General features: G+C 34.8%; 1 protein-coding gene across 2 annotated transcripts in view; it reads left to right on the top strand.

Moving 5' to 3' along the window:
* vir (VIR_N domain-containing protein) overlaps positions 1 to 13,597 on the top strand; it is a 346,195-nt gene extending 332,598 nt beyond the window's left edge. Inside the window, exons 39-42 of one of the 2 annotated variants that reach the window (XM_090377624.1) lie at positions 7,218 to 7,326; positions 9,425 to 9,543; positions 9,583 to 9,661; positions 13,415 to 13,597. In XM_090377624.1, coding sequence (XP_090233750.1) covers positions 7,218 to 7,326; positions 9,425 to 9,543; positions 9,583 to 9,661; positions 13,415 to 13,493 — 386 coding nt within the window. In that variant the 3' untranslated portion in view covers positions 13,494 to 13,597. Of the gene's footprint in view, positions 1 to 7,217; positions 7,327 to 9,424; positions 9,662 to 13,414 lie in introns of both variants that reach the window. The other variant, XM_090377623.1, reaches the window with a different exon arrangement.
* Positions 13,598 to 14,240: the final 643 nt, after the last annotated feature.

The raw sequence follows: 14,240 nt of genomic DNA, 5'->3' as shown, positions 1-14,240 counted from the left end.
GACACTGTCTCTGTCTCGTCATCATACTAGAGTTGGTATAATAGTTTCTGTCCTTTTTGCAAAAACACCATTTATCTCTTTTCCCAAAGTTTAAAATCATTAACATCTGAATTTTTAAAAAATTATGTGAATTTCTTTTTAATTTTGTTAAAGGACTGGATGTGGCCACAATAAGCACTTGAGAATACGAGGTGCATTCAAAGTTTTTTCAAACGCATATTCTAGATTTGGGCAAGGGTACAAATTGACATAGTAATAAGAGATATTCTTAATAGTATCTGTACAACATTTCAGCCATATAACTTATTTCTGTTTCCTTACTCTGTCTTTAGAATTAATTAGTAACTCCATTTATTTTTGGCGGGTGTGATTCTGAAGTCTGCCGACAGTCAAGCCAAAAATGGAAAAATTTGAGCAGCAAGCAGTTATAAACTACCTAAGAAAAGAGAATGTGGAATTACCTGAAATAAATTAACATTTGAACAATATATATGGTGAATCTACTCCATTAGAGTGTACAATCCAGAGGTGGTTTATTGAATTTAAGTATGGCCAAGAGAGCATCAAAAATAACCCGACTGGGCAGCCAGCAACAGCCCAAAATAAGGAAATGGTCAACAAGGTGCATAAATTAGTTCTGGACATTGGGTTGAACAGATAGTTAACAATGTAGAGATTAACTCTGGGATAGTACATGAGCAGCTATGCATGACAAAAGTGTCATCACAATGCCTCACCTCACAGATGTGAACTGACAGGAACAACAGTAGCCATACTGGGGTTCGAGTCTTTGCCATATCCACCTTATTCATCTGATATGACTCCATCTGACTTATTTGTTTTAAAAATTGAAACGGCATCTTCATGGAATGCGTTTTGTGGACAATGAACATCTGAAACAGGCAGTGACTGAGTGGTTTGATGGGCAAAATACAGACTTTTACAAGGAGGGGATTTTCAAGTTGAAGCAGATGGAAAAAATGCATAGCTGTGGGTGATGACTACATAGAAAAGTCTTAACAAAACGTTTTGAATGCCTCTCATAGTTTGCCATAATTGTACAATTGGTCCTTAAAAAAAGCAAACTTTATGCCACAGGTTCTCATTTCCACCTCTCAATTTAGAAAGCAATAAAGATTTATAAAAAAACTTTAATTACATTAGTTTAAAGTTTAAGATTTATTTTAAAAGAAAATAAATTATGCATTTTCAGCTCATAATTAGCATTGCCAATAGAGTGTATAAGCCAAAAACTGTTTCCTATCAGTAAATTAGTAATGGCAGCCTTCCTTTTCAGTCACACTTATAAAAGACCAGTGAGAGATAAGTACAGACAAATATGTCATGAATTTCAAAACAAGTTGACATGGTAAAACTTTAAATATGGTTAAAAAAACACACAAAATTGTTGTTGGGCAAGTTTACAGGTTGTATTGTAGAGATGAATTCTGTGCTGATACATTCCAGTGAAGTGTTACAACTTCAGATATTTAATACACTTATAGCAAAAGCTGTATGACATTTGAACAAATTGATAAATTGATTGTGGACTTAGTTTGGTGGGCAGCTGGCTTTCTGTTGTGAATTCCTAAGACCAAAATATGTTTGCTAGCTTCAAACCCCAAATAATTTGCAAGTTACCAGCTGACTTTTGGAAGTGTTAAGTCAAATATTATTTAACTTAAATATAATTGCATTTGGAGAACTAGTTATTGCAGTTTGGTTCGAAAAACTGGAATGAGTTTGTTGAAACAAGTTGATTTTGAAAGGGGAAAAAAAAAAAAAAACGTATTACTGAAGGTAAAGAAATAGATGTTCTGTCAATTTCAATGCGAGCACCTACCAGATGTTATTTTGAAAGTAGAACGAATTGATGTACGGTGGTCCTTGGTTGGGGAATTGACAAGTGTACAAGGAAGCATGAAATATAACAAATTTTCTCAAGTCATGTTTGATATTTTAACATAGAAATGTTGAATGTAAGAGGAGAAAAACAAAACTGAGTTCAGATCTCTTTCTGGTGCTGCTTTGGAAATTCTCTTGACAGCCAAGTATGAACAGCAATGCCATTTTTATAAATAAATCTTGTACTCAACATTTCTGGAGAGGTGCAAAGTGTGCTGCAATATCTTTCTTAAAGCAATTATAATCAGTTGATGTCTAAAAGACAATCCAAACAGAAATCCACAGACAGAAAAATGTTACATAAACTAATGTTTAAAAGCATATTGTGCTGGTACAATATCCTATGGCTGTATTTTAATATAAAATATGTATTTGTCAGTGAAATTTAATTAGTAGTGCAGTGTGCACTCTAAAAAAAACCTCCTGCTTTTCCAAAAACCTGCTTTCTTCCTACCTACATATATAATAAAAACCTAATATCTCCAGCTTTTAAAACATCAAAAGTTGATGTCTATGGTTTTAGTATTGAGGGTATCTTAGGACTAAGGTAAAGTTTCAGAAGATTGGAGATAATGCAGATATCTCTTCTATACACAAAGGTGGTTCTGAGAGTGATTTAGAAAACTCTAGAATAGTTGGTCTGACTCTGGCAGGAAAAATTATGAAATTGGTGATTAAGGATGCATAATAAAGATTAACTTTAATAGGGAAATCATTGTGACTGTTACTGTAGACCAGGGGTGGGCAAGCTTTATAAATGGCAGGCCAAATAAAATGTCTGTGAGGCACACATGGGCCAAGTTATTTTATTTTTTTTCTTTCTTTTCACAATTTTTAGGATTATTAAAATGGTGTATAATGAAAAAAATTGTCATAAATAGTTTAAATATTCATTGTAATATTTATACATATATGTACATATAATTGAATTTATTAATAAGAAAAACGAAATACAAATTCAAGATAAAATTACAAAAATACAATTATTGTAACAAAAATTGCAATATTTTATTTTTATAATATTTAATGAGAGATTTGATACTGTTTATTTTTATCAGTGAATCAATATCTGGATCTGTATTTGTCGTAGCAGTGCTCAGAATATTTTCTAAATTTACTTTAGAAATTCCATTAATTCAAAAAGATATATAATAAACGGCGGGCCATTTATTATATATACAGCAGACTCACAATTAACCGGGACACTTCAAGACTCCAAATTTAAAAAAAAAAAACCAGAAATCAAAAAATTCAAGTAATAACTAGAATAGGTATAAACAGATATTTTGCAAGTCGTAAATAAGCGACAAGCGTCATTATAAATCATCATTGGGGGATTAAGTGTAAGGTATTACACCTGGGAAACAGTAATCCCAAAAAAACTTAGTGGTGGAGTTCAACTAAACCCAGTACTGGAGGAAAGGGACTTGGGTGTTACGATACGGTCAGACGTGAAATTCTCTGAGCATTGTAAACAGGTTGCAAGGAAGGCCCATGGTATCCTATCGATGATCTATCGAACTTTTGCAAGTAGAGATAGGGACATGATAATCCCATTATATAAGGCTTATGTTAGACCACACTTGGAATACTGTGTTCAAGTATGGAGACCGCACCTAAAGAAAGACATCGAGCTTCTTGAAAGGGTGCAAAGAAGGGTAACTCGCCTGGTGAGATCGGCAAAAGGGCGTCCTTATGAAGAAAGACTTCGAATATGTGGGTTGCAGAGTTTGGAAACTAGACACCTTAGAGGAGATTTGATTGAGGTGTTTAAGGCTCTGAGAGGCATCAGTAAAATGAATGAGGACAAAATTTTCAAGATTATAAATGATGCTAGAACTAGGGGACATAAATTCAAGTTACGGAGGGAATGTTTAGATTGGACTGCAGGAAGTTTTATTTTAGCCAGCGAGTTATAAATTACTGGAATAATTGCCTTCATGGGTGGTAGAGGCCGACAGTTTGGGGAAATTCAAAGGTCATCTGGATAGTACTTTCGGGTAAGGGAAGCGCATAGGATGATAGGTTTAATTTCCTTTTTTCTTTTTTTTTTTTTTATTAATTATTATTATTTAGTTATTTATTTTATTTTATTTTATTTTTTTTGTTTTTATCATTGTTCTGTTCGGATTTTTTTTTTTTTTTTTTTTTTTTTTTTTGCTGGTGCAGCATAAGCCATAGGCTTTCTTGCACCATGCGGCTGTTACTAATACTAATACTAATTAGCGTACCTATTATCTTGCAATCCCTGCTGTCTTCCCATGCGCCGCTCAAAAAAAGAAGGAAAAAAAAAAAAAAAAAGAGAGAGAGAGAGAGACGCACCAAATGTTTAGTTTGTTTTATTGCGTCGCATCGATTTGTTGTGTTCCGTTGCAGTGCAAAAGGTCAAATTTTGTTTCGTTATTTATGTCAGGGATGTTGGAATTTTTTTATAGTATTTTTTTTTTTTTTTTTTCTTAGAAATTGCAAAAATGATGGGTAAACGCAAAAGAGTTGAGTTTTCAGTTAAACAAAAACTTGAAATTATTCAAAAGTTTGAAAACATGCATCTGTTAAATCTCTAAGGAATCATTATAATAAGGATGTATCAAAATGGCCAAACATTAACAAGTATCGTGTGGAATTCAGATTTGTCAATAATAATGTAGTAGTAATACGTTATTAGTCATTCCCAAGTTACGTAAAACTCGACGAAGTAAGGAGTCCTGGAACGTATCCTTACGTATGTTGGGGAGTTTTGTATTTTTTTCCTGGAACGTATCCTTACGTATGTTGGGGAGTTTTGTATTTTTAGATTAACCGGGAAATCGATTATCCGGGATTTGTTTTTTACCATCTATCCCGGAAAATCGAGAGTCTACTGTATTTTGAAAATGACCATGGGCCAGATTACAACCCTGCTGTAGACTTTGACTAACCAATCTGGTGATTGGTTAGTCAAAGCAGCTAAATACATAAAGAATAACTTTGACAAATTTTGTTTCCTCTCATAATCCTACCATTTGCCTAAGTTTTATTTGCTTGTTTAATTCTACAAATTCATGAATTGTACACATAATCAACTTAACTACATACTTATATATCCTTTATATCTACAATGGGAGTTACAAAATTAATATAAAAACATGGGATAGCTTTTGTGAAATACTGACAAATCATTCTTTATTGTTTAAAAAAAGGCAGTTTAATGTTGTAACATTTTTATTGATTTATGAAATTTTTATTTATTCTTCCTGAAGTTATTTACCTGTGAGAAAATCATAAAATATAAACATGAACTATTCACTTCCATTTTCCAGTTCAGAAAACTATTAAGCACATAAATTCAAAATTACACAGTGCAGCAATTGTAAAACAAGACTGATGCTATAAAAAATAATGATCTCATGTATGAGTAAACTAACCTTGGTTTATTCAAAGTAACTTTCTCCTGCTTCTGCACGCAACGATCACAAAGCAACTGGAAAGACTAGTGGAAGGCTGTGACTGGTATACTGTTCGATGTTCTCATCACAACTCTGAATAGTGCCAACATCATAAAACTAACAGCCTTTCAGTGGTACCTTGAGCTTTGGGAGCAAAAAGAAGTTGCATGGGGGATAAGTCTGGTGAATACAGTGGGTGTGATAGCATGCAGACTTTTTTGCTAGCCAAAAACTCTTGAACAGTGAGAGCCTTGTGGCTTGGTGTTATCAAGCAAGAGGAACCAACTGCCGTCTTCTCCATACTGTGACCACACGCGCGGGCGGGCGGGCGTGCATGCGACAGGTTCTCTGCAACAAATGTTTCAAAACATTTGTTTTGAACACTTTGTTGCTTCGTTGTGGGGTCGTACTGAAGCCCACATCTTGTCACTTGTAACAATAAAATTCAGGAAGTTGAGTTTGCTTTCAGCGGCCTTGGTGAGTTCTCTGCACTGTTCAGCTTGCATCTGTTGTTGACCATCTGTTAACTAATGTGGAACAAACTGCACAGTCCTTTGTTTTCTTTAGAACCTGGGTTATTATATGTCAAATGGTTTCCTTATTAATGCACAGATCTGAAATCATTCGGAGCATTGCATGTCGGTCATTGGCAATGATTTCCTTCACCTTTTCAATCAACTCTGGCATTCAAACCATTTTTGCTGGGCTTTGATGTTCATTGTCTTCCAGTGATTCTCTTCCATGGGTGAAATGTTTATGCCACTTGAACACACATGCATGAGATAGACAATTCTCTCCACACACTTGCTTCATCATTTGAAACATTTCCATGTCACTTTTGCCCAGTCGAACACAAAATTTAATGTTTGCTCTTTATACCATTGTCCCTCCACAGCACGGACACAGGAGAGACATGCAGTTCAGCTCACACTACATTCTCTGAAATGGCAGAAATTTTTGCCGACTTTGACTGCTGTGTTTGAGGAACAATCACTCTAATTTCATTTCATGTTTACTTTTAGTAGATGGCAGCACCAGCATTCGTCTCATATGTCCAATTTTCCAATTGCCACACCGTCTATACACGCACATGTATGTTTTGTTAAATAAATAAAGGAATAAACAGGTAAATAATAATTGAAACAAAAATGCATTTTGTATAACAATAGAACTTAAAAAAAGGAGTATCAAATTTCTGTAAGAGATGCTTTGGCTGGAAGATCAGCCAATGGCTGGAAAAAAAATAAATACCAAAAGTATGATATATGCAGAAGGCAAAAATAGCTGCCCAAACAGTCTTGCTAAACCTGATAGGTGCTTTACATCTGTAATTCTGTAGTAATTGTTAATTTCCAAAAATTGCTTAAATAAAACTTTTATTTATATTGTAGGAAGAGGCTAAAAGTTTCAGCTATTAACCTTAAAACAAAAATTAATGTTCAGTAGTTATTTTGAAGAAAGACCTGTCATATCCCATGTGACTACACTGGAAAAAATTCATAAGAAATATTGAGCTGCTGGAAATGCATCTAAAAATAAGGCATCGCTTTGATTCCTGTGTGACCAATAGAGTAACAATTTAGGTTGCAGTTTCTGACAAACTAAATTATTTGATTAAACATTATTGAACTCATGATGCATCTTAATAAATGCATATATATTAACCATCAGTTCTTGGAAATTTTTTCACGTATCAGCTACTGAGGCCATAGTGTGCCACAACTATTTTTTAATTAATTTTGCATTATGGAAGTCTGTAACCTTCCATACTGCAAAATTAATTAATTTTTTCTGGAAACACCAAATAGTGAATTTAGTTAGCTTAATTCTTAATGTATTGTTAATATTATTGTTAATTTTAGTTCTTTATTTTTGGAAATTCTGTAGGAGGTAACAGAGGAGCAACTCGTGGAACATCCAATGCATGGAATGGAAGAAATTCAGGTTCAGTTGCAAAGACACAAAGTGGAGGTACACGAGGATTTGGCCGTGGCAGGTAGGAGAGTTTATGGTTGGAATTAATGATATGAAGGGAAAATATTCATTATATCTTCTAACACACCATATCTTTAAAAATTAATGAGAATTAAAAAGGATAAAAGTGCTTTCTCCTATCTCATATTTCTATTGGGGAAGTAAGATATGCTAACCGACCAGGCTAGCCAGGTGGGTAAAGTGCCTGCCTGGCAACTCAAAGGTCGTGGGTTTGAATCCTGCCTTGGGCTTGGATCAGAGTAAAACAGAAGCCGATGCGCCGACAACTAACAACAATAAAAAATATATATATATGCTACATATATCACATTTGCCAACTACATTAATTAAACTAAAGGTTTGTGAATACGTATATAGTCAAATCAGTGTCTTTAATATATTCAAACAATTTTTAAAAAGGTCTGTTACTCAACGGGCTGAGATCTGTATTAGCACTCTGTGTATGGAGCTCCATGGTTCTCTGTGGGAGAGTAGTGGTGCATAAGCCAAATGTCACCAATCGTAATTAGCAGTCTTTCCTTGCATAGTGCAGTGAATGCCATAATTGATCCATGGAGCAGTGAAATTTGGTTCTATGGCACGACAAATCTTGCTACATTCAATTCTGATCAGGTGGACGGGTGAGTATAAAGAAGGTAGGGTATAATGTGGCACTGTTTCTCACAGTATGGCTTAGGACCTTTAATGGTTGTGCAAGGAACCATGAATACTGACACCCACGAACCTTAACATTTTGGAAAATCACAAAAATAAACATGGATCTGTACCAAATAACTGCCACAATAAGGTAATTCTTTGGTACAAACCCACCTTTATTTCAACAGGATATTGGCCCATACCATGTCATTGGTGCTGTTCATGAATGTACTAAAGTTGGAATGGCAAGCACAGAGTCACGATTTGAACACTTATGGGATGAACTGGAATATCTGCTGAGGGCCAGACCAACATATTCCACATCTGTAGCTCAACTGGTCATCGTTCTGCAGGAGGAATGAGAACTGTCCCCACTGAATTCAGCAATCTATCATTTTCTGAATTTGGTGGGACCTCCACTCATCCTCCTGGCAGAAAGCCTACCCAAGGAGGGTGGAGTATGTCGCAATGGCCAATGAGGAACTGCTGGGCTATTAAAATGAGTGTCAGTGACATCAGTGTGAAACTGATGTATCCAGATAATTTTTGGAGGGTAGTGTACACTGGTAAAATCACAATGTTACAAACTTTTTTTTTTTTTTTTTTTTCAAACTTGACTGTTTCAGCCAAAGATGTTTCATATTTGTTATGACTGAACTTAAAGAATAGTTGAAAAGACAAAAGTCCTTTCATGTTTGCTTATTCCACAGATATGGAACCAACTCTTCACCGAATTTTCCCACCATTGCACTCTTTCAAATAAATGGCACTTCCCAAGAAGTATTTTACTATTTATTTTAAAAATAAAAAAACCTTGACAGTTGTTTTGGTAGCATCTCATCAAATAATGTCGTGATCATTTTGGAAAACATATGACTGTATGAAATATTATGCCTTTTAAGTTAATTGAAAAAGAATTGCAAGAAGTAACATATAAAAAAGATTTTGTCCTTGAGAATGCAAAATGAAGTTTGGTTTGCTAGCCAGAAAAATAAAAAGAGATGGTATTGGCCATTTCATTTTTTTCCAAGCTTCATGGTCAATAAATGCTGTTTATTCTTGAAGGTTTGGCCAGGAGTGTTTTCATATTTGTTATAACTATATATATATATATTGAATTAAGGGCAGCCAGAAATTCCTGGCAACAATGGTTAGAGTTTCCACCTTTCAAAATCTCTGATCCACAGATGATTTGGGTAGGAGGTGAAAACAATCCTGAATTTTTCGTTATTCTTAGAACTTTTTAACCGCACCTCATATCAACAGTTAAGCTGTCATGTTGGCCAAGTCCAACCTTTTACGCCCACGGAGAGAAGATAGATACTGTATACATGAGTGGACATTCACTTCTAATTGTAATGAACTCATAAAGTGTGTGAATTTTATATTATATTGGTTAATCAAAATTTAAATTATGGACATGATAGCTAAAGGGAGTAATTATATCATTATTTGCATTTCAGTCATATGGATTCAAGAACGCCAAATCAGAGGAACAACAGGGATTCTTATACTGGTGTCCTTCAGGGAAATACTCCTGGTGGAAGGTTTACCAGGAGTATACGTGGAGCAGGAGGAGGAGGTGGAGGGGGTGGTGGTGGCGGCGGCAGTGGAGGAGGAGGTGGTGGTGGCGGCAGTGGAGGAGTTGGTAGTGGACAAGGACATTGGGCAGATTCAAGGTCCAAACAACAGGATGGCAGGTAAGTGGAAGATGTTTTGATTCCAGAATTATATATTGTAACAATTACATACCTTACTATACTACAAGTCTTCAAATAGATTTATTTATAGCCTTCAAAACAGGAGGCTTATTTCAAGTTATATGGGATGAGTATAAAGTTTACATATATGAGTAAATAGATCCAGGGTTGTCTTTATCCCATTTGGAACCCCTCTTTTATAATTAGTATTTGCAGAATGCATTGTAAATCTTTCTATTGCATTAATGTGTATGGATTTTTTTTGGTTTAAATTTCCAGTAATAAGTATTATTATTATAGAAATATACAGATTGTCCGTAAAAAGTATGAATTATTTTATCCATGGTTACACCTGGAGTGGGGGAACCAAAGTTCATGCAGTTACTCTGCAGTTACTCTGCAAAAACTGTAAAATCATCTCTATTGTTGGTGCTTGAGAAAGTTTGAATTGACAATTTTTGTGTGAACAATGTTGGGTTCAAGTTTTGTGAATTTTATTCTGAACCTTTTTTTAGTTGACTTTCCCCTTAAATCATTTTTTGAGATGTAACATCCCTGGGAAAAATGAATAGCACTAAAATATTTGGAGACACTCAGATTCAAGTTCCATTGGTGATAGGAGGAATTCTTAAAGGCCTTATCATTTTGCACTATGGCCATATTAGGCAGAGGAAGTAGGCACCCTGCTATGAGTTATTAGAGGTTTTCAGTCTGTTCAATGTGTATTATGTCCACATTGTTGGTCTGCCTGTTTTTAAAGATAAAAAAAGTCTCTAGAGAAAAGATATTGCTATCCTCACCTGAGACCAACTAACTTAGCTAGGCTTTGAAAAAAAGCTTGTAAAAGTTCCTTGTGTCAATGCAGAATTCAACCCTAGGCCTCTTCCATTTGGTGTGGGAAGGATGATGTTTATAACCACTGTGCTGTCCATGAAGACTGATAATGCCAGTACTGAAGTTGGGAATTAAATATATTCTCTCTGTAAACACAAATTTATTTCTAATTTGGAAAAATATTTTAGGATTGCCAAATACTTCAGAAACTACTTCACTTCTCTTTCTTTAGAGGCATAATTAAAGGAACTTTAAGCTGCAAATTATATTAGAGCCACCTATACGTGTATGCCAGTGGCATGCATGTATAGGCAGCAGGTAATATAGTTACAGTGGCATGCCACCTGCCCCAACAGATAACGGGACAGGTGGGTTTTATAACTGACATCCAATAGCAACAACCCACAAGCCCTTACATTTCTTGGAGCTGTGGGCTGACATTCTGAGGCAAATGACATCTTTATTTGTGAACTTGTCTGTGTGGAGCAGAGTAAATCAGATGGCTGTTGGGGGGGGGGGTAAGGTACTGTTTTCTGGAGTTCATTTTTTTTACAAAGTGAGCCAGGTAAGGGGGAGAGTTTCCTCTGCTTTTTGGGTATGGTAGATCCAGTCTAAAATTCTCCCCACTTTTGTTGCTTTTGTCATTCTGTAACAAATTAAAGCTGTGATATTTATTGTAACAGTAATGCATTAATGGGCCCTATTTGTTACTTGTGTAGAGAAGTTTGCTTTCAAATTCAATTAAAGACCAGAGTTTGAAATTCTAGCATGCAGTCATATATTGCTACAAAAATTGCATAGCTTATTGCACTGAAAATCTGGCTGCCTTTAATAATTGATAGGTATGCAGTCACAGTAAATACCTATACACTTTTCTGTCCTTGATGGTCTAGAGAATAAACAGAAATCTCTTCAATCAGAAGTGGAGAAAGTAGGGCATGTTCAGCCTGAACAGGCATAATACAATTTAAACTGTGTGAACTGGCACACCATGATCAAAGTAGTCAGCGTGGGAAAAAATTCACCAAGCAACTAACCCAACATGAAGTTGTGAATTATCACTTTCTGCTAGGTTGCTAAGCCTTCACAAACTTTGTTATCCTGACAAATTTTTATATAGTATCCTTTAATCTATTCTTCTTTATTTGTGCATATCCTGAAACACAGAATTTCTGCATCCACTTTAGCGTAGTCTTCAAAGCACGTTTTCCTCTAAATTTAGGTGAAGACATGCATCCTCAAAAATTTCTTTGCTATTATCGAAGTCCTCTTTGTGATAATAGAGGAAGAAGAATACAAAACTTCATTTGCTGCATCATTCAAGGCAACAACAGCATGTTTGAAGCAGTCGGAGATAATTTTTTCATCAATCTCATCCCTTGCTGAAACAAAAAATATGTTGTGGGCAGCTTGTCAGTATTGCATTGTGTTTTGTTTAATGGAATTCTTTGATAGTTTTTCTTAAACCTTTGGATTACACTTTGATCAAGTGGCTTGAAAAATTGCTATTGCATTCAGTAGCAGGTACTCAACAGAGCCAGTGACGAGGGGATAGCACAGTTATTGACAAACAACAAAAATTTTGCTATTCATCTTGTGATCTAAGTTTCTGATCCATATTTTGTAGATTTTTGATGATGTCCACGCCTTTTAGTATGCCCAATACCTTTGAAGCATTGGGCTTCTGGACATTGCCCCAGTGATTAAAAGAGGAAGCTTCCTTGTGTCAGAGATGTTTGCCAATAGGAGAATGGTAATTGATTGTTTTGCCTTTTTTTTACACCACATTTCTTACCTTTAAAATGTAATTGTAGTAAACCTAGTAGTAAAGTCCAGCGAAGTCCAGTTCCATCAGCATTGATGATGTTGTTCTTGTCATATATCAATAAAACATTTATTAAATGATTCTCTTTCATTCCTTCATAGCTTTAGTGTCAACAGCTGCACACTTATTTGAAAGGCAGCCCATGACAATCATACATTTTTTGAACCATCCATTGGAAGATCTGAAATATTCAGTATTCATCTAATGCACAAATGATTCAGCTGTAATTTTTAAAAGATTCCCATATATGGGAATGTCTTGTGTAAGAGTGATCATCAGCTATTCCTGGATACATTGCCTTTTGTGCTTTCAATTTTTCAGAATGGTGAACAGTGTACTCTCAGGAATAATGAACTGTGGTCTTGTAACATGCACCATTATCTACAGCTTGTAGAATCCTAATGATTGGCAAAACTACCCTAGTCGAAGTTAATGTTATTACACCGACAAGTAGTTTCTCACCATTAGCCTGCAAGCGTGTCATTAGCTTCAGTAAATTAACATTCTTTTATTTTGATAAAGCTAATATTAAAAAAAAAAAAATGGCAGAAATTTGGGTCATTATAAGAGAATTTGTTCATCTTTCACGGTTGTTATAATGGATGTAAAATAACATTAGGTTTATAGGAAACTGGCTGGAACCTACCCGCATGGGTGTTATAACATTTTGAGACATTAAAAGGAGAGTTGCTTTTAAAGAGCTTTGACTAAGTACTGCATGCCGTGTACTAAAATAGAATTGATATTTCTGATTTCAATGTTTTTATAAAGTATATTAGATGTTCTCAGGTATGGTTTTCAATTTTCAACTGACAATCGGTTATAGAGGATAGGAAAAATTACCCTTGCAGTCATGCTTTTCTACTGTAGTTATTCACATTCTTTATGGAGTATGATTCCACAAATGTACTTAAAATTCATTTTATATAAAAATCTTCTAAATCAAATCTCAAAGTAATTTCAGTTTCAGAACAAATGTCACATCACAGATGTAATTGTAAGTAATTAATATTGTGAACCTGTCTTAAGATTGATATAATAATAATAGAAATGGGTGATCCAAGAGCTAACTTTTTTTTTTTTTTATAATTTAGATTCATGCAGACAGGCGGTTCTGGTCGTGGAAGAAGAGACGTTGGTGGTGGTAGACATGCAAGGGCATTTACCCGATAGTTTTAGTTGCACATGCAGAAATTTGTTGATGGAAAAAAGAATCTGTGTTTTTCCTACGAGGAGCATTCCTTTGCATCTGTATATTTTTATCACTGTAATTGACATTAAAAGCCTCAGACTTTTGATATACCATGCACTTTATTTCTAAAATTTTTTTATGACAGTTTAAATCAACATCCAGTAAGATTGTATTTGGCACTAAAAGATTATTAATTATAAGAAACAGACTAAAAATACTGCATCCCACAAATTCCAGCATTTCTAGATGTTATCAAAAGTATTGGGAGAATTTTAATATTGTTGGCTCATCTTTGGCCTTCAATACTGCAGGTAGCCTACATTGCAAACTTCCCTTCAATTTTTTATAATTTTTAATAGAAATATTTTACAGTTTCTCACACAAGAAATCTTTAATTCACTTGTGAAGTTAATTTCACACATGGTTCTCCAGTTCATCTACAGATGCTCAATGGAAGTTAACATCGGGCTCTGACCGTGTTGTGTCCACTGATAGCATGTTCTTTTCAAACCAGAGCATTGTTCTGCTGAAATATGTGGTCCTTTAATGAAAATTTCAACAACACCAGAAGTACAGCATTATCTCAAGTAACACAGTAGATCATAGTATCACTAGAGTATCCCTTAATTTTAACCATTTACAAAAATTAACAGTCAAATGCCATAATACTGTAAAGGGCATCCCCATGTTCTTTATTATATTGAAACAGAATACACTGTGATTCATCA

The sequence above is a fragment of the Mastigoproctus giganteus genome, chromosome 7 (assembly GCF_048544385.1).
Source record: "Mastigoproctus giganteus isolate SK-2022 chromosome 7, ASM4854438v1, whole genome shotgun sequence".
Classification (NCBI taxonomy): domain Eukaryota; kingdom Metazoa; phylum Arthropoda; class Arachnida; order Uropygi; family Thelyphonidae; genus Mastigoproctus; species Mastigoproctus giganteus.
The sequence above is the reverse complement of the archived record's forward strand: the minus strand, read 5'-3'. Positions and strand labels throughout refer to the sequence as shown.